General features: G+C 30.8%; 1 protein-coding gene across 1 annotated transcript in view; it reads right to left on the reverse strand.

The window, feature by feature from the left end:
- The window catches only part of LOC106473636 (conserved oligomeric Golgi complex subunit 2-like), a 35713-nt gene extending 17149 nt beyond the window's left edge, over positions 1–18564 (reverse strand). Inside the window, exons 1-9 of the mRNA XM_013934318.2 lie at positions 18347–18564; positions 14517–14678; positions 13424–13489; positions 10438–10518; positions 7466–7575; positions 4014–4119; positions 2994–3173; positions 2684–2799; positions 1566–1826 (exon numbers count right to left, since the gene is read on the reverse strand). Coding sequence (XP_013789772.1) covers positions 1566–1826; positions 2684–2799; positions 2994–3173; positions 4014–4119; positions 7466–7575; positions 10438–10518; positions 13424–13489; positions 14517–14678; positions 18347–18424 — 1160 coding nt within the window. The 5' untranslated portion in view covers positions 18425–18564. The remainder of the gene's footprint in view (positions 1–1565; positions 1827–2683; positions 2800–2993; positions 3174–4013; positions 4120–7465; positions 7576–10437; positions 10519–13423; positions 13490–14516; positions 14679–18346) is intronic.
- Between the last annotated feature and the right edge of the window lie 3338 nt (positions 18565–21902).

The following is a 21902-nucleotide window of genomic DNA, read 5'->3' on the forward strand; positions in this document are numbered from 1 at the left end:
GAAAACATAAGCAACAAACAAATTCTTATACAGAATATTCGATAACTGGACATTAAATAGGTATTACTCAAAAGTTACTGAATAACCTTGGGTTTAATCTAATGCCTGCTACAGTATAATAGGTGAAAACTTGCATCATAAAGAATCTCTGAGTCAACCAAACCATGTATGGTATTCCACTTCCAGTTTTCCTCAACTTTGTTACAAATTTTATGGAATACACACTATATCGTATGAGGAATTTAATAGTGTTTACCAAAACAAAAACTGAAAAGAAGTGGAAGAGATGCAATGATTTTTCTTGTTTGGTTGATGGAGAAATTGTTTGCTAAACTTTTCAGGAGTCATGATGTTATGGCAATGTAATATCTATAGAGATTTTTTAAGAGCCAGTAATCATTGGAAAAAACAAGGACAATCAGGCAGATTTTCTGTCATGATTGCATACATCTCAGAGGACACAGGGTTGGAAGTATCAAATTAAAATTTTACTTAAAAAGTGTATGGTGGCAAAATGCTCAATGTTCTCCCACAGCAGCAGATGTGAATGGATCATGACAGGATACCAGTTGTAGATAAAATAAGCCATAAAAGAGGCCAGAGAAGAATTTCCATTTGTGTTAATTAAAATACTAAACAACCAAAAGTAACCATGTCTACCAACAAACCAGATATGCTCCAGAATTGTTGGAAGATGTGGACAATCATGAACATAGCAGTGAGAGTGGTTAACTTTTGGATGACAGAAAACCACTACAAGCACTTTATTCATAGAAAAAAGTCACAGCAAAAGACTCCTGAGATCAAGTCCTACAGGTCTCTGCACTTTATCCACAGAAGAAAAAAACACAGCAAAAGACTCCTCAGATCAAGTCCTACATGTCTCTGCATTTTATCCAATAGAAAAAAAAAAAACAGCAAAAGACTCCTCAGATCAAGTCCTACAGGTCTCTGCACTTTATCCATAGAAGAAAAAAGAAAAACAGCAAAAGACTCCTCAGATCAAGTCCTACATGTCTCTGCATTTTATCCATAGAAAAAAAAAAACAGCAAAAGACCCCTCAGATCAAGTCCTACATGTCTCTGCATTTTATCCATAGAAAAAAAAAAACAGCAAAAGACCCCTCAGATCAAGTCCTACATGTCTCTGCATTTTATCCATAGAAAAAAAAAAACAGCAAAAGACTCCTCAGATCAAGTCCTTCAGGTCCTTATATTCTATTCTAATTTTTCTGAAATTCCAGATCTCATGCACCTTATTTTGTTACCAACGACTACACAAATGATTTTGTTGGCTCAGAGATTCATTGTTAAACAAATGTCAATGTGGGGCATAATATATTTACTATCCTTTCCTATTGAAGTTATGACCCTTAAAGAATATAGGCAACTTTATAAAGTAGTGTGCGCAATAATTTTCCTTTGTGATTGATTATCTAAGCTAAAAACACACATGATTAGACTAAAACAACAATATTTTTTCACACATTCTTATAACAAATACAATTTTAATGCTTGGTAGATAACATTCTATCCATTATCCCCCTCCCCTCTTAAACACTCACCTAACCTGGAAATATACAGGAAGATTCCACTTTCCAATGAAAGTGTGATAAGACTTGTGCTGATGTAGTCTCTTAATGCTTGCTTGTGAACCACACATTTGTTCAAACTTTTCTAGAAAAGTCATACTTGAAGAGTATCGCTCATGGAACTTGTTTGGATCACCAGCTTGGAATATAAAGTGGACTCTGGTTTCTAAACAGGTTATGATCTCAGGCCAGATGGCATTAACAAGAAAATCATAACCCTTCACTACTTCTCCACTATAGAATAAAAAAAAAAAACTTTTAATGGAACTTTTGCAATTGTAAAGAAGCACATTCTTATTCCATTTTATAAAATTCAAATTTGAGAACTAGCTCTTTCCATTTGTAGTTAAAGAAATGAAACTTCAGTATTTAACTATATGTGCGTGTGTGGGGGTCAAAGTGTGCATGTTCTGACATTTTACAGAGTTCTGTTCAACATGGTATTATGTATTTTATGTTATAGTTCTCAACATTTCATAGAATAGAGAAAATACCAAATACAATATTCAGGGATACTCAAAAAACTTTAGAGATGTATTAAGGAGGTTCTAGAAGTTATGCAACTGCAATAAACAAACTGTACAATGGACAAAAGTATTTTTATTCTTTACATAAATATTGTCTTGCATTTTGACTTGTTAGGGTTTGGGTCAGTTGATTCTGTTTATAAATAAGACCATTATAGCAATCTAAATATTTTTCAACAAAATTATATGAAGTCCTTGAAAACAGAAGTTACATGTTAGACATGTAATAGCAAAATATGAAAACCTGTTGTCTTTGTGAAGTTTACTTTAACATGGAACTGTCACTCAAGAATTTGTTTATTTTTTAAATAGAACTGTTCACACTTGAAGCACTGTCCATTGATTTAAATAACACATGAAATGTAATTATTCATATGATATTAACAGAAGCTCATTTTTCATGAGACACGTCAAATGATTGATTGTTAGTGTGCTGCTGATCTTGTAATGTGATTTCTTTTTAACTTACAACTATCTTCGTGCATAATTGTGGTCCAGGTTGCATAAGGATTTTCTTAAATCTTTATGGAATTTATAAGCATTGAGTGAGAAATCCTTTCCTACCTTCTACCTTCCCTGGTGACTTCTAATATATCTTTACACTTTGACGGAACAAACTGTAATACTTTCTCATACATTTTGGTTATGCCCTGAATTTCAACTTGCTTTTCTGTGATCACCTATGTAAATAAAACAAGATTGAATTAATAAAAAAACATATGATTTACGATTATCATCTACATGTAGAATTACACCTTACAAACTGGTAGGTCTTTTTCAGTTGTTAGTCAATAACTGAATGCTTATTTCAAATGAGTAATATTTTGATGAAAAATAAATACAAAAAAAATTAATGGAACTTCAGAATAAATACCTCTTGCATATAAGGCTTGACTACATTTCTTTGGAATAATAGTTCAGTTTCAGATATTCTGTCAATGGTTGCATAAATACGAAGAATTCTCTGGAGGGATTCCGTGTTACTTTTGTGAATATCATCAAGAAACTTGTGGTCTAGATGTTCCATGAGGACTGTAGCAATATGATTAATCCTCTTGTCATATGAAGATGAGTAAAAAATATTAACAATTAACATTTATATATAACATTTAGTTTTAGATAATTTCAAAAGCTGCTATATATGATATCTTTCAAACCAATACTAGCTTAAACATCCCATAAATTGGCTTTAACAGCAACAAGTACTGAAAGGATTAAAGAAATGTTATAATAAATAAAAATTGATAAATACTAAACAGATTAACCTCAGAAAAAATGTGAAGATGTACTATAAAATTGTGTGGTATGAAAAATGTTTTTAGAAACTATTAATTATATTTACAAAAATTATATAAAGTAACTGCTTTTACTGGTGTATTTTCTTGAGAAATATCCAAAAATACAAACAGAAAGGGGAATACATTCACTAAGAAATGGATAATACAACTCTGATGTTAATTAATAATATTTTTAATTTTAGTATAAAGTTTTATATATCTATAAAAACTTGCATTTATTAATATATATATAAAATACCATGTTTTTTTAAAAAACTGTTAGATGATTCGAGAACTAGTACTCACAACCATAACAAAAGAGGAATAAAAAATGAATAAAGTAAGCTATACCACTAGCTAATAAAAGGAGTTATCTTCTGAATTGCTCTAAGTATTGTACAAAATAATTAAAATTATAATTTACCAGGATATAGTGTCCTATACATAAAAATGCAGACAGTTACACATCCTTTTTTCCCTTTGTTATACAGCTGGTTTAAATCTACACATTAATATTGGCAATTAAAGCCCTTAGTTCGAGGTGGTTACAGCTATGAACCTGACTTAACATTCAGCTAAAATAAATTTTAATGATAAACAACTATAAGAAAACTTACATGTCTAATGTCTTCAATTACAGGGATTCTGTTGCACTTTGAGAGGTAAAACAAAATTTGATTAAGTTCTACTGCAGCACGTTCCACTAACTTCCCAGACCATTCTCTGTTCAATAAACCAAACCATACACATTGTAGATAGTTTTGTACTAATGAGTTCAGAACATTCATAAGAATGGTAAAACAGGATACTTTTATGAGTACTAAGTTCAAAAATTAACACAAACCTATATGTACTTTGATTAAAATGAAGACATTTTCAAAGTAGAAAACTTATCATACTGTACTTTACAATGATCAATGAAATTAAACATTTGTATATTGTTATTCTCAACATCTATCAAAGTAAAGCAGTTGTATTTTGTAATTTTTAACAATATTCACAGTAGAACAATTGTATATTGTAAATCAACAATATTCACAACAGCAAAACTTTACATTGCACCTCTCAACAGTGATTAAAGTAGAACTTGTTTTGGTTTGGTCATTATTGAGAGTAATAATGTGCACCTGTTTTATTTTTATCATGATTGAAAGTAATGATATACACCTGTTTTATTTTTATCATGATTGAAAGTAATGATATATAGCTGTTTTACTTTTATTATTATTGAGAGTAACAACATACAGGTGTTCTACTTTAATAATTATTGAGAGTAACAACATACGTGTTCTACTTTAATCATTATTGAGAGTAACAATATACAAGTGTTCTACTTTAATCATTATTGAGAGTAACAATATACAGGTGTTCTACTTTAATCATTATTGAGAGTAACAATATACAGGTGTTCTACTTTAATCATTATTGAGAGTAACAATATACAGGTGTTCTACTTTAATCATTATTGAGAGTAACAATATACAGGTGTTCTACTTTAATCATTATTGAGAGTAAAAAATACAACTTTTATCTTAACTGATATACAAGTTCTGTGATTTGAATGCTCTGTCAGAGTTATGGCATGTAACTACTTCATTTAAAAATTTGGTAAATTACAAAATGTAAAATCTGTTTTGAACTTTGGGGATTTGTGTTGTACAACTGTACTATTTGGATCATTGCTGAGGATTACAGTTCCCAAGTTCTATTTTGATTATTGTCCAAAATTACAATATAAAAGCACTAATTTAAACAACTCAACTAAGTATTTATTTTTATTTCCTTAAGGTTTTTAAACCGGGAAACTTGGAATTCAGACTATTTTTTTATCTTCTTCAAAATACATATTAACTCCTGTACATGAAAAGAAAAATCTTTAAAAAATATAGACCTCTTCTTAAGAATATAATAGAGAGCAAAACAATATGCTATCCAGTCCCTCACCTACAAAAAGACTCATACAAATTTGAATTAAATGCAGCCCTATATATTCACATCCTACCAAATAAACATCAGGAAAATAATTCCATAAGTTTATACTGTAATCACATTTTTTGTTTTTTAAAAAGCAACAAGTTTTTATCTTATAACTTAAACCAATTAGTATTAACATTTAAATTCATAAGTTAGGTCTTTCTATTTAGTCACTCAAGCAGAGTAATCATAAGACAAGGGTTGAAACCATGGCTGTCTGCAGAACTTATTCCAGATGGAGGGAAGCCCAAAATCTGCAAACATGGCATCTATTGCAGAGTGCAGGCCACTGCCTTGAAGTTTGAATGCGTTGCTCTGGCTGATTATGCCTTATCTATGTACACCTAATTTTTTCATTTACATTTAAATAGTATTATTTTGTTATACAATTTTAAATAGTTATTCAAATAAATTTTCTTCTGAAATTACATGGGGGAATGCACCCATTCTGCTGACACCCATGGTTGAAACCCTTAACTAGTTTTGAACTCATCAATCAAGTGACCCCCTTATTCTTTTGTACTCCAAAGAAAACAAGTTATTTTTTCTTGTAGAGAAAATAAGTCATTTCCAGATTTTCTTCCTTCAAGTACATAACTTTTACATTCTCAGTACCAAAACTATTTTTTCATTTTCTAGCATCAAGGCTGTCACAAGGTATTTTTGAAGAAAAGAATCACCATCATTAAAATCCACTCTTTCTAGATCTCAGTTTCATAAGAGAAATTGCAAATATTATTGTCCAAAGAGCTTCCCAAATCAATGATATAAATACAAATAGTCATCAGAAGAATGGTTGATTTTTATTATCATTAGCTTTTTTTGTGTTCTGGCTTGTTTCTGTGCATCTTGTGGTTCCAGTTTCTTCTTTGCAGAAGCAAATTGTTTTAAAACTGTTAATCTCTGAACCTTAAAACCAATGGGTCTCCCATCACCAAAGAAAGTGATCTGTGAAGTTGGAATATAATCTGCTGTCAAAACTCTAGTTAGTGTGCAGAAAGAAGATACAGACAGACAGCATGCTCTTTTAAGACTTTTAGTATATGTACAAACTATGTCATCAGATTTGTCAATACTAACATCAATAGCTCGAAGATGCAAAATAAAAATAGTACCTACACATTTCCTGCCATATCCTAAACATTACTAGCTGGTAAGTAAATTTCAGTCCAAGACACATGTACCTTTCATCATTCTTAATTAGAATACTCCTCCCCCAACATAAACACATTGGGATTATTTTCTTCTTTTAATTCATGAAGTCAGAATCTGACTTACTTTCTTTCATTGCACACTTAAATAATGTAAGTGTATTATTCCTCTTGAAACACACAAAAAATCTTATTTTGATATGTTTTTATTTTCCATCTTTAACGCCTGACTTGTTTTTTTTCACTCCTCAAATCATACTGACACTTTTACTCCCAAAAGAAAACTCTACAAACAAACCCTTAACAAGTCCCTATAAGTTGCTTGAAAAACTACAGTTTGACCTAATATTTTCAAAAATAATTTCCAAATTTTACTTATCACACCACAAAAACTTAAAAGGTAGCAGAAACAAAAAACAAAAACAAAATAATCTACTTTAACAATACCCACAAATAAAACCAAATCAATAACCTGCCTTCAATAACTTACACAATAACTTAGAAATAATTACCCTAAAGGTAAAAAATAAGTCACAATTTGCATAAATAATAAAGTATAGCTGAAATTAGGCTTAATTCTATATCTACAACTAAATTTAAAATGACAGTACTAACTTAGCTTAATCTTGAAGAAAGAAAGTGTTCAGATAAGCTAATATCAAATAAAAGTTAATATAAGAGAACTTCAACAAGATTTGAAGGAAACTGTCTAAGAGATCTTACACTCACTCTCCTCCTTAAACAAGGCACTTAAAAATATTTATGTAAACATGTTTTCTAGAAGAAAACATTATTTAAAAAGTACTTCAATTTTTCACTTTTTATAACAAATTGGTTTTAAAAAAAGGTTTATTGGCACAAATAGAGTACCAATTATTAGAGAAGAAAAACTTGTAGCGTGCATGTTCTTTATTGACACCATACTCAAATATACTACCACTTACCTTCTTCCTTTCTCTTTTGCTGGTAACTCAGGACTACAGCTAGAAATTTCCAACAACTCTTCTAATTTCTGAAACCCATGAAGTATGGCTGCTACCCTTTGAAGCATCATCTGTGAAGAAAACAAAGTGTGGATAAATTTTTATATAAGCAATATTCAAGTATAACTTATTTTTCAAGTCAAAACTGAAACAATGCTGATTATGTGGAGAAAATCAATGACATTTGTATATTGGATCTTTCATATTTTCGTATATTCTTAGTTCAGTCCATCAACAAAAACTTTACATCTTTGTGGCAAATACTTTCTTGTCTTTAGCAAACCTACCCAATAAGTTGCACAGTTTGAATTAATATCAACTAATAAATATTAAAAAACTTAAGGAGCTGTAGTATGTCTTTCAACTGTCCCTAGGAGCAGTAATGTTAATCAAGCAAGTATTACATACAGAAATAAAATATTTCGGTGATAACAAAATAACTGTTGAATATTGAAAAGAAGTTCAACTTCGTGGAACTTTTTTAATGGAAACACCAAGTTTAAATAATGATTTAGTTTGGGCTGGCAACTAATTGCATACATTGTTGGTTGACCTGAAATTATACACTTTTATCTTAAAGTTCTGTTTTGTTTTAATGTGTGTCCAAAATCATGTAAATGTATCCAACAGTTATATTTTTCCATAAACACTACATTTGTTGTGTCTATATTGTTCTAATAAATGAATATTAATTTTCTCCTCTCTTCATGCAAGCTCTTTCATATAAAGAAACTATTAAAAATATAAAAGACAGAAATAAAACCAGAGTTTTTAAAAAATATTACTGATTAGAAAAATCCATTTTATATATATCCAGTTCAATCTAACTTGTTTTATTTTCATCAATTATTTATATGTATTGAATATCTTTACTTAATTAAGCAGTTATGTAGCTGTGAAAATAGCATAAAACACTAATGAACATTAAGTGTTAACCAGTTGAAACAAGACACACAACTTGCACTCATATCCTCAGCCTACACCAATGTAGGCGATATTTTTCCAACTATATTTTTTGAAAAATATTTATTTCTGATTCTCTTAAACCAATACAGACCTTGATTAAATACATTTTTGTCCATTTGCAACACCATAATCACTAACAACTAAAATCACATATTGAAACACATGACAAACAACTTTTTATTTAAATATTTTGTTCTAAAAGTTTGAATTACAAATTATCTGTCAAATTGATTGCTGGAAAACAGCTTTGTGACAGCATGTATGTGAAATTGTTTGTTCGTTTGTTGTTTTTTTGTCCAAAGCAACACGAGGGTGATCTGCACAAGCCATCCCTAATTTATCAGTGTAAATTAACTATATTATATTATATACATTATAGAACCAAACACCAAACTTTAAGATATTTTGAGACTGCAAGTTATTACTTCAAGTCACAATGGTTTATCATGGATGTAAACAGCTTATGACATGTAAGTATGAAAAGTGAATTTATATTTTGGAATTTCACACACACACATTTACAGATCATATTTCAAGTGGTTTGAAAAGATTTATATTTTAATGCTAAAGAAACAAAATGCTGAGTGAAATTAACGAAGTGTTTTGAACATTACCCCATTTAAAGAAGATGCCCATACTTCTAGCACAAACTTTTATTTGTAGTTTCTTTCACCTTGTAGAACTTCTGACCTACTTTGTATCTACTAAATCACAATAAGTAAATAAATATCTTTATTCAAAAGTTAAAAAGTATTAACAAATGTTCTAATGGAAGAGTTATTAGCATAGTAAAATAAACAATAATTAAACAATCTCACAATGTAACATTACATCACATGATTATCCCATTGTACTTCAGCTCTATGATCACACATTTTATTCTAATGTTATTGATGTTTAATATTTATGTCTTATTCCTATTTTGCTATTGTATGTTAACTTGATGTTTTGAAGACCATTCACATAGTAATATCTATATTATAATTGTTTACATTTTCTTGAGCAAAATTAAGTTCCTTTGAAAATGACATTTCTTACAATACTTTTCTTCTTAGGATATAAATAGCATAAGATTCATTATTCCCCTACCTGTAAGGTTGTATCATGTTTAGGTGTTCATATGTCACATACAGGAAAACATTTAGTTTTCATATTACAAGTACTGCCCAATACTAATAGCCTTGATTGACTAAAAACAAATACTAAAGTTTAGTATATATTATAGTAAAATATCATTAACTTTCTTAACATGGGCTAAGTCAATTTGCCCGACCACATGAACTCTTTGTACTCATTTATATAAACGTGAGTCGCGTCATTGTATCTTTGATTAATCAATTTCCATATTTAATCTTACAATCTGTTACTTAGACAATTAATCAAAAATGGGTTATTTCAAGCCTTGCATAACCAGTTGCATATGTATTTTTAACTGCAAGTGGTATAAGATTCTAAATCCAAAGTCAATGTTATAAGCTGAGATTAAAGTTTTTGATCTAAATAAAATTGATGAAAATTACACTTCCCCAACTTAATCAAATTCACACCATAACAGTCGTTGTCAAATAATTTGCTAATAGAAATAATATCTCAACCATTACAATATCTGTCATATCCCACCCAGCCTGAAAACCCTGGTATTAGGGGAAGGTTTCATTGGCACTGTATATGATAGATATAGCATGGTTGAAATATTATTATACACTCTACTTTCACTCAGTAATTCTTCTTAATAAATACTGGCCCAAACAGAAAACGAAAAAGTGTCAGATTATGAAGTCCAACAATTTTAGTTCCTGATCAAAAACTTTAACCTAAACATATTTTTTCAACACTTTTCTTTCTTCAATTCTGTGCTTAGACACAGAAAATGCACACCAAGCTACATTTTATTCAATAACTGATCAAGTTTGTCTGTAATATGATTTTTTTTGCTACTATATTAGTTAGAAGAACAATACACAAACCTTTTTTTCACGTATACTCTCTATCTTTTTCAGTTCTGAAGTAGTTGCAGACAAAGCTTCATCCACAGCATGTTTTATAGTCTACGACACATAAGAAAATCAGCATTCATAAACTGAATTATCATGCCACACCTAAGCATAAATTCTAATCTCAAGTAATAAAACTCTACAAACAACCTAAACATTTATTACAAATTTACATATTGGTAGATCTAAAATTTGATTTAAATTGACACTAAAATCTAACAGTAAAATACCTTACCTTTCTAGTACAGATATGATCAATCAGTTATTAATAGATCAGTTTAGACTTGACCACAAAAAATCAACGAGGTCCAAAATTATGTCAAGAAGATTTGAATGTCTTTCAAAATTAATTTTAAATACATATCTGCAGATGCAAAGTAAAATCAAAATGATTTATGAAACAACTGGCATGCCATTTTTTGAAACATGCAAAAAATAAGTGGCACAACAATTTATTACTTAAATAATACGTACACTATTTACAGAATAATTTGTGTCAGTTACACTATAAGCTGAATTCATAATGAGAGGTTTTAAAGAAACAGATACCCCAGTCCTGACAGTTTGGCAAATTTACCTGGTTGGCAGGAAGTGGATATACTACATAAGTGCATGAACATTAACATTTTCGTTACTAGAAAACATATTTCCAATATATACTCATCTTTTCACACAGAGTAGATTGATTTCTAGTGCATCTGCTTAAGAGACTTGCATGCTACTAGCCTTGAGCTAACTTCCACCTAAAAATTACATTTAACTTGAACTTTGCTAGTGCATATTGACATTGTTATGCAATGATAGCCCTTCACCAATAGGAAGGTGACAAACTCCTTGCACAGTAACTCCCTGTAAGCACTTGCACTTGAAATAACTTCATTCTTAGATGAGGCAAGAAGAAAGTGAACTGGAAGTGGGGAGGATGGGGTGGGAGTGTGTGTGTGAAGGTATCTATTGGAAATAAATTTTCAGGTAAAGAAAATATTAACTTCCGAGATGATACCTCAGCTCTTCAAACAGAATAGCTATAATCCCATATTGAAATCACAGAGGGGGCCAGTGCAAGCATTAAACTTTGAAGAGCTCCCTTCAGAAAGCACCCAAAAGCAAGCCCAGGGAGTGTGACAGGCAGGGGGCACACCTATAGGAGAATTCATCATGTCTCAACCAGGGTATACTCTCCGCAAGGGTTAGTCTCCTGTGCTCCACTTGAACAAGTGAAAATAATTCACCTGGATTTCCACCAAATGCCTGCTGGAAAGGTTTTTTCACTGGAAACAGTGCCATGGGTGATTGTGAAACTATTTTGAAAAGCTGGCAAGCACAACCTGAACCAGACACACAAGATGATCCAGTTCCAAACGAGCATAGAGGTGAGAAGTAGAAAGGAGGGAGATAGGAAAGACTGATCACCTTTGTAAGCAGCTGAAGACTTCGGAAGAAAAGCCCAGTCTGGGTAGAGAAGTAAATATGTATAATGAAAGACAGTGCTGGAAGAATTTATGACATGTATATCTAAAATACAGAGACTACAGGTGAGAAGGAGGACAAAGTATGTCTTCAGAGAAAAATGACACGAAGAACAGAAAGCCAATGGCTCAAACAGAACACACACAAGAGCTTTTAAAACCACATTAAAGTCCCAGTCAGACAAGAGGGTTGGTAAAGAAAGATGGATCCAAATCAAGTGGAAAAGACAAGAGAAGAAAACACCTGGCAGTAACAGGAAAGGTGAAATGTAGTTGACAAAGCTGTCTGATAACCAACTACGGCGGGAACCAACAATCCAAGATCAAACAACTAAGGGAAAAAATCCAAAAGGTGGGTCATGGTAGAATAGTCCTGAGAGAGGAGTGATGAATAGATCATGTCACCACTTCCATTGGTAGACAGACAAAGTTGAAAGACAACAAAAATTGGATAAGAAGAAGGCTATATTATTGGAGTCTGGTGCTGCAGGCAATGGACTGGACAAATCCTATATGTGTATGAAGAGATGACACCCCTGGGTGAAAGGTGATGTGTGGGGTTTGAGCAAAAGAGAGGAAAAGGGGGGCCTCCTGCAGAATAATGTTACTTTGTTACTCTCTCTCTCTCTCATATGAATTGTTCATATTTTACAAATTCTAACAAACATGGTGCAATAATACTCCAACAACAGATGTCCAATCCAATATATTTAAACAATTTATTATAATGATATCAATACTATGGAACAGGAATTGAATTTTGTTTTTGTTTTATCATATCACATTATTAGTGATAAATTAAAAGCATATAATTATTGCAGTTTTTAGTCTAGAACAATGTACTATACAGCTAAAACCAAAAAATAAATTAATAGTTACATGTACTTTCCTGCCACACTGTAAGAACTTGTTACTTCTCATGTAAGAACAGTAAGTCATACTTAATACTTCCTTACACATTTTTAAAAACTGCAGTGTAAACAAGTACAACTTGCATCTTTTGTATGATTATAAAAGCAAACATTATTAAACACACTTTAATAAACTTGTTCTTCACAAATATTTCACAATGGTATTATTAACGTTTTCATTATTGTGAATGAATGAGATTGTCATTATAAGGCATATTTGTTTGGATAGATGTAGAAAAGTATTCTTGTTGAAAACAGGTGAAGAAACAAGTCAATCTTTTTTTAAATGCAATATTTTAACTTATGTTTTGTTGTTTGTTTTTTTGCAAAAGAAATATCATCACATGAGTTATTTACTCTTGACAGCTTTACTCATTCCTGAACTGTTGAGTAAGTTCCAAAGAATCTGGTCAAGTCTTATTGATAATCAGGTCAGTGTAAAACTTTTAAAAATGTTTTACTTTGGTAAACTTTAGAAGTGGAAAAAGTTCTTTCAGAGTCTCAAGTTAAATTAAACCACATTTTAGCAATCTTACAGTACTTTTACATTCATCAATACATAAAAATGATTACACTTACTAAAACTTCTTCTTTAAACTGGCCAAGTGGTACTGTTAGATTCTGAATAGATTTATCAAGTCCAACCTAAAAAGCAAAACATAAATATTTAAACATTTATAAAGTTGTTTTAATTTTAAAATTTAAAGATAAAGGAGAGGAACCTCATCCTCCATTCACTTATTGAATGCAATACTGAAATTAGGAGATTAAATTATAATTTTCTTTTTATAATTAGTATTACAAATGATCTAGTAATTTGAGGCTTTATTGTTTTTAACTCAAACTGGTATAAAACCATAAATATCAACTATTCTTCCACAATTGGCTGCAAATGATAAATGACAGTTTTATATGTAGAATGTTGTAGGCACTGGTATCTGATACTTATTTTTCAATTATAATTTCATTACACGTATGAGATTTGCAAATAGAGATTAAATCCAATAGATATCTCCACTAGTATCTGGGTTTTGCTTCTTCAGGTATCTCTCTTACTAACCAACATTTTATCACAAACACACAACACTTTGTACTATAGTTTTATCTGTCTTGAATGTATAACACTATACTTTTGGTCGGTTGTTCATAAATAAGTCACATATATATGTACATATTGCAAACAAAATTATTTTTACTGATACATTTCTCAAATTTGGTTTTGAATATTAAAAATATTCATAGCACAATTTTTTTTTACCTTCTTCTCAATCTACTATATTTTGATAATAAATATCCTATAAATTACTCAATTGAATTCAAATGTAAAAGAAATAACTCACTAGGTACTTACATAAAGGTTGTGGCAATCTGATCTCATTTGTTGTCAATGTTAGTAACCTACATGATCACCAAATCTAATTATTAATTAGTAGTTAATTTTTCGAAGTACTGATTAATAATTAGACTATAGTTGATTGTATAGACTTTTAACAATGAGAATGAAATGTCTATTTGGAACACTTTAATTTGACTACTGTGTTATACGATACACAGAAATTGTAGGATGGAAATCTGTAATAGGTCTAATCAATCATTAAAAACTTTTTATATTGAAAAACAATTTACCACTTTATCTGAGAAACTTAAATGTAATATGTTAATAAAATTGTACCAAGTTTGTTGATAGGTTTACAAAGTCTGCATAGTCTTTATTAATCAGTTCAATCATTGCTGAGCGAAGAACTCTCAGGTAGATGCCCAAATCATCCCGAAGAGTTTCCAATGAAACATGTTTTCTATGCTCACTTACAAATTGGTCTACACTAAAGTTTTCCTGTAAAAACAAAGAAAAAGCACATCTGAAATTTCAACACTTCACTTTGTTATGAAAGAAAATGTAAATAAGCAATTGCAATCAAATTCAGTGTAAAAAAAAATATAATCAGAAAACGTTGAGATTATAATGTTACAATAATAATATATCACAGTAGACACAAGTTGTTCCAACTCGTACTGTATACGAGTGTGTATGTCTAATCTTATTACAAATTTTACAGTAAGCTATACATCGGTAAGTGGTGTCTAAAATATTGTTTCAACAAAATAAAATTTTAGGTAAAGTTACTCTCAACTTTAAATAAGTTGTTCAGATACACTATAGTATCTCTTCTCCTTCCTCCTTACTATATTTCTAGAAGTTTGGAAATTTTAACTTATTAATAATTTAATTCCCCAACTCAATCAGGAATTGGATTTTGGCTTAAATTTGAGGTATGACTCTTTTTCAGCTATTTCCATCAACCAGTAAAAACTTTCCAGGCTTCATTTACATCATCTAAACCAGGAATTATCCAACTATGGTATGTGGAGCTAATGTCGATGGTATGCAAAAACATTAATGTAGATATTATAAAATTTGTAATAGGCTCGATTTGAGTTTCCCGAGTACATATACACACTGCTCTCTTCACTTCTAGACTTGCCCTTCACATGCATAGACTTACCAGTGTATTCTTCCCTTCAAATTGACAAAAATCACACCAGATATTTCAGTTATGCCAGAAAAAACAGTCACATATTTCCCATTAATAGGTAAGTGTTAAAAATATAAATTCTTGCTACTGAGTTTTGTTTATTTGTTTTAATTAGGCCTGGGTTTGTACTTTAAAAAAAAGTTTAAACAAAAAGTGGTACATGAGCCTGAAAAGTTTGAGAACCACTGATCTAAACACTTTTACTCTATGATCATATCCTGCAACAGACAGAAAATAAAACTTAAGGTTGTACAACATCTACAGAATCATCAACATTTTAAGGGTACAGACCATTAACCTTCTGAAACTTAACTTGCTAATAATTTCATATTAGATAAAACAAACTTTATATGGACTTAATTTTTGAATTTCGTATTATGTAATTCACACACACATTAATAAATAAACCAATGACTTTTACTGAGATCTTTGCTTTAACATCTAAGTACAAATGCTGGACCTTTGCAAACTGGGAGAGTCATCTTCAAAATAGTTTCTCTACAGTAGTAATACTAATAAAGATGATGTCATTGTACTATTAAGTTGTTGTGTTTATTTGACTTTTTTTTTAAATATGTTAAATTAACATAAATTACAATAAACTTCCTCCCTAATACATAAAAAATGTAGGACATGGCAAGATAAAGCTTATACACACATCGATTGCTGAGAGTGCACATATGACCATTTAGCACTAGTTCACATGTGCTCACGATGCACATTTGCGTCATAAATCAAAAAATGTAAAGATTATATGTTTTAGATTTGTTATTATTATTATTACCATTGTTTAAACTGAAAACACAAAGATATTGCACAAAAACTCCTATCAGCACTTGCCATAGATGATGCTAAGCATTGCAGCAGTTAACGTGTTAACAAATGTTCTTTTTTCCTCCAAGCAGTAATGGTGTATGAAAAGTCATGATGTTCTATGTAAAATTTGAAATCATCAACTTTATTTCTAGTATATAATTCTATCTATTATTTCTACAAGTTCAGGTAATTACATTTGAAGTGACAAGAGCCACTGTAATAGAGTGCCAAGGCAATGACATCATTTTTGTGTCACACATTTGCCACTGGTTCTAAACAAACGTCACATGTTCTTTCATGTACTGGTGAAGCAGATGGGTGCGATAAGCATATCAGTAAATGCCATTTATTTTGATTCTGAATCAAAGTCAATCAAGAGAGAAGAAAATCACTACCAGTCGGGACATATGGAGAGTTTTCAGTATGCAGGTGTTCTAAAAGACTCTGTGTATGCAAATATGAAGAACAAGACATATAATGTTATGGTCAGTAAAGGGAATATACTTTTAGGCCAAACTAATAAATATTGTATTCATTGTCCAGAAAAAGAAGATTTATTAATAATCTGAATGAAATAACCCTACTTCATATTGAGAAAAGTTCAGTATACAGCTAAATGTATGAAACCTTTTATTGCTTTAGTTTGGTCTGTCGTGACTTTGGTAAATGTGATAGATATGGTTTTGTGACTCATTTACATTGGTAAAGTTTGGATATAAGCATAAATCTGCAGGTGAAATTTTACCATATTAGCCCAATCCATCTCTTCCTTCTTTTTCTCCTTTGGGGAATCTAAAAAATATACAAGTTTCTCACTCTGACTGATGGTTGCAATTGAGCACAAAATAATGCACCATTTTCAATGCATTTGAACTTATGAAGTCAACCATGTGTAGTTTCTTTAGAACCAGTACACGTGTTGATATGGTACTCTATGAAGGATGTGGATCAACTACAGCTTAAACAGTGGAAGTAACTCTACATCAAGTGTGATTAACTGGTGATAAGAAAAGAACATACACATACACGAGTCAAAAATGATGAGTTAATGGGAAGTAAATGGTGAATTTCTTAATAGTAACATTCACATCTGTATTACTTTTGGAAAGTTTTGTTTGTATAACGACTTCAGTCTTGTATACAGTTCCTAGTGAAATATGCACTAGTTGAAACTTTGATTTCTATATGCTTATCATGCAGTATTTAAGCCCTTGAAGATAGAATGCACTACTACTACTAATAAGAACAGTATGACTTCCTACGTTTTTATAGTCTTTATACTGGTGTGGCACTTTCTGACAGGTTGTAATAACAGCCAATCATGGTGCAAGCTATCAACATGTAACTGTATTCTGGTCAAATTCATTTTCAAATCATAAAGGGGTAACATTCCCATAGAATTTTTTCTTTTCACATTTTATTTTGCTCAACATATATTATTTCCAATGCAGTATATTACAAAAGGATTTTCAATAAGATACACTGAAATGTTATCATGAGAACACTCAGGATAGGAGATTTTGCTTATTAGACACTATACTGAGGATGCTGTATAAAGAATATACTATATAGGATATAATTACAAAGACAAAGAATATGTTATTTTCATAGTGCATATTAGAATAACAATCTCAGTAATGGCAAATATCAAATTTATAAAGTGAGAACTTAATTAGTGGGTACTCCAGAACTTTAAATATAAAAATTAAAAATTGGGGTTGCTCTTTCACACGATTATTGAGACAAATGAGACCTTCATGACAACTGACATTACTTTTTAATGGTCGTTTCCACAACTCTTTTTAAAAAAATTGTTTTATGCTATATTTTCTTAATTCACAAAAAGAATCTAAAGCTCTAACAAAACAGTATCCTTTATTTTACAAATTTATTTCATTACTTCAATTTTCAAAACAAATGAAATTAGTTAAAAATAAAAGTAAACTAAATGTTATCAGTATGGTCAAACACCATGTTCATTTTGTTTTATCCTTTCTCAACTTAAACGTACTTACAATATTAATAATACCTTCATTGCATTATTAACAATTCTATTTGCTAAACTATCCTAATTAATAGTAATACTAATAGCATACCAACCAACACCTGCACTGTGTACAGAGTAACGTAGTAGAAGTAGCAGTAAACTTACCTTAATAAATTCTTCCTTCCTAAAGCAAAGGCTTGATGAGCCATGTGGTAAAATATCTTGAATATTTTTTAATGACATGTCTATTAATTGCACAAAAACAACTACTACAATATGTCACAAAAAGTTTTCCTTTCAAGTACGCACAAAATTACATTTAAACTTCCCTGACAACTTTCCTTACTCAACCACAGCCATTTTGCCATGTTGTCCATATAGTCACAGCGTCCTCTAAAAATATATTAATTAATAAAAGAATAGTATAAACAACTGAATTATGAAACTACGATGAATGAACGGTAACTGCCATCCATTCAACTTAGTTTCATCATGATTCATAAATACTCTGCCTAAACCATCTATCAAAGAACAACTAAATTAATTAGTAAAGTCAAAGCTTCTTGTTAATTTTTAATATGTAAAATGTAAAATAGTATTTGATAATCATCCATTAAAGTTATTATGGGCGATTTCATGTCTTAAAGTACGTTTAGCAATCGTCCGAAGCATTTATCTGTAGAAAGGGATTTGTTGGACTTGATAATTAAACAGTAGCACAATTATTATCGTTTCTAAAAAAGTTCTAGAGTTTATTTGTTTATATTAGAGCAAAGTCACATTGAGCTAGCTTCTGTGTCTACCTCAAGGAATCGAACTCTGGATTTTAGCGTTGAAGTCCATAGACTTACCGCTGTCCTACCGAGGAAAAGTTCAAGAAAAGTTTAGTTTCGGTTTTATAGTGGATAAGCACAAAACGTTAACAACACAGTGAGCTATCTGTTCTTTGCTTACTACGGGTATCAAAACCCGAATTTCAGTGTCGTAAGGCTGCAGACTTACCGCTGAGCCACAGGAAGGCTTCAAGAAAAAACTGTGCGTTATTTACATTTGTTAATTTAACTATACCTGTTTATTAAATTGTTTCATCACATCAGATGTAACAAAGTTTAATAGATTATAATAAAACATATTTAGGTTAAAATGTCCCCTTTTTAATTAAACTTTACTATAACCTTTGTTTGGTGAGAGCTTTATCGTTTTCGCTCATTAAAAAAAACGTTCGATGTGTGATATTCAGGTACACTGATATCCTAAATAAAAATTGTATTGTCTAATATAACAGGATCGGAAATGTTTTGTAGAGAACAAAATGAACGTAGACAGCAGAGGAAAACAAACAACCACAAGTATAGAATAAAACAATAATGTTCATTGCAAGAACTTTAACTAGCTACTTGAGACAAGAGAGCAGGTTTGAAGCAAAGCATCTGCACAAGACAAAGATGAGATCAAGAATAATCAGACTAAGGTTCTAATGTCACTTGTGTGGTATCCCACTATCCTTAAATCACCTACATCAATTATAATTTCCATCACACAAATTCAAGAGAGTTAAACACCAACTCATACTAACTCGTACATATCTCTCTGACACCCTTCAAAATGAGTACTACCTCATCCCAGGAAGGTAAAAACTACATAGTTACCAACTTTACCAAAGTCTCTCTAAAATCTTTAAATTCTGCAAAATCTTAAGGTCCTGCAAAATTCTGTTTAAAATATGCTTAACAGAAGAAAACATAATTTTTAATACTACAAAAATACCATAACAACTTAAGCAGGGTTTGTATACCTTACCCTCCTGCCATTTCTATCTTTTGAAGTCCCTGGCTATAATAAAATAAATGATGATATATGAAAACAAAATAAGACAATCATTAGCCCAAAAGAAAAGTGAAACATAATCTGAATATTTTTTATTCAACATATACTTATTAACATTATTTAACATTTAATAAACACTTTTCTAGCCTTTTTCTGTGCACAAAACCAAATTGCGAAACTTAAAAAATGCAAAAAAATAACAAGTATCTGAACTACGGGTTTCTTTCAGCTTAAGGTCCGGGCCAAATGGCCCTCTTCTCCCCACCCCGTCTAATTGGCCCTAGTTTTAGCAAATGTTTGTATTTTACGTCTTGTTTTGTAACTTTAAAATTCTAATTGGAAAAGTTTTATTTCAAGTAATAGCTTGATCTTAAAACATAGTTGAAGAGTTTTTTTTTTTATAGTATGGTATCTTTAAATTGTTGTAGAAAGTTATGACTCATTGTTAAAGGGCTGTATCATCCATGTGACATGTACGTATTTTTAGGAGCAAATGAAAGTTAATGTGCTCGATGACCATGGAGTGAGTATAAAGATTGTTGGTTTTAAGTCTAATTTAAATTGTCGGCTTGAGAACGAGCCTGAAAAAGAGGATTTATAAAAATGTAATGAGTACTGCTTACCATATGTTTTGCACTTGGTTGTAGTAATGTCGATTTTTTTTTAATTTTCGTTTGTATAGTTTCTACACGGTTTTAGCATAGACATATGGTCCAGTAAACCATTGAAGTCTGCCTTATTTTATTTGCTTCGTGTCTTTGTTCTCTATAGTAAACGATATTTACTTTACCCAAGAGGGGGGTGGGGGTGGGGGTGTTGCAGTATACTTCAATTAAGTGTTATAGGGGTCTATATATGCAATGTCCTTTGCTGGTGGAGTGGACGAAGTTTGTATATTACAGCTAGTAAATTATGTTAGAGAACAATAGACATAAGGTGACGTTCTCGCAAAAAACAAAAACATACAAGCTTTCTTCCAAGACTGCATCACTACCTGTTTTTTGTTGAAAGAAACAGAGATTCTGAGTTAGACAACGATCCTGTAGAAACGACTGTTCACTTGTTTGGACAAGTATGCATGTTGCATTTTAATTTTGTTTGTAATTGGCAAGATTGTGTCTATTTTCTATCAAATTTGTCCAGTCTTTTTATTTTCTCTCACAAGATTAAATTTTCTTTAAGTTTTCATACACACATTACTCCTTAGATTTACTGATCGATCTTGCTGTTAAAGCGAACTTATCTGTTACTGTGCGAAAATCAGTTTTACTTGAGAAAACCAGAGCTTTTCCTAAGGATTTTTTCAACTGCACAATTATATTTTAACTCCATCCTGCTTTAATACATGACGCCTTATCACACCTCATATATACAGCCCTGGTAACAAATGATTAGAAAAAATGAAGGATAACTTTTGTAAATACATTTATTTATCAACTCTGGAATGGAATTTTATAATATTATATGTGTTTTGTAAAGATATTTATCCACTTGAACTTACTTATATAGGTGAATTTTCAACTGCACAATATTTTTTACAGGTGCACAATTTATAATGAACTGCAAACTAGGAAAACCTCTAAAGAATAGTCAATCTTAGACTTCTTTGTAATCTATATTGAAAACGGTATGTTATTAAGCATTAAGTTTACTTTTTTTCGAATATATTTTGATGGGTGAGCGGTAAGTGTATGGAAGTACAATGCCAAAATCCGGGGTTCAGTTTCTAGCGGTATATAGTTCATTGCGCTAAAAAACCAACAAACAACTTTTTTTTTCAAAGTATGTGTCAAGCATCAGATATAAATATAATATGTTTAAATAGTATTGTTTATATTGTTGCGTCAGCGAGTCACCGTGGCGTCACAGTAGTCATTTTCTAGAACTATCCTGT

The sequence above is a fragment of the Limulus polyphemus genome, unplaced genomic scaffold (genome assembly GCF_000517525.1).
Source record: "Limulus polyphemus unplaced genomic scaffold, Limulus_polyphemus-2.1.2 Scaffold6355, whole genome shotgun sequence".
Classification (NCBI taxonomy): domain Eukaryota; kingdom Metazoa; phylum Arthropoda; class Merostomata; order Xiphosura; family Limulidae; genus Limulus; species Limulus polyphemus.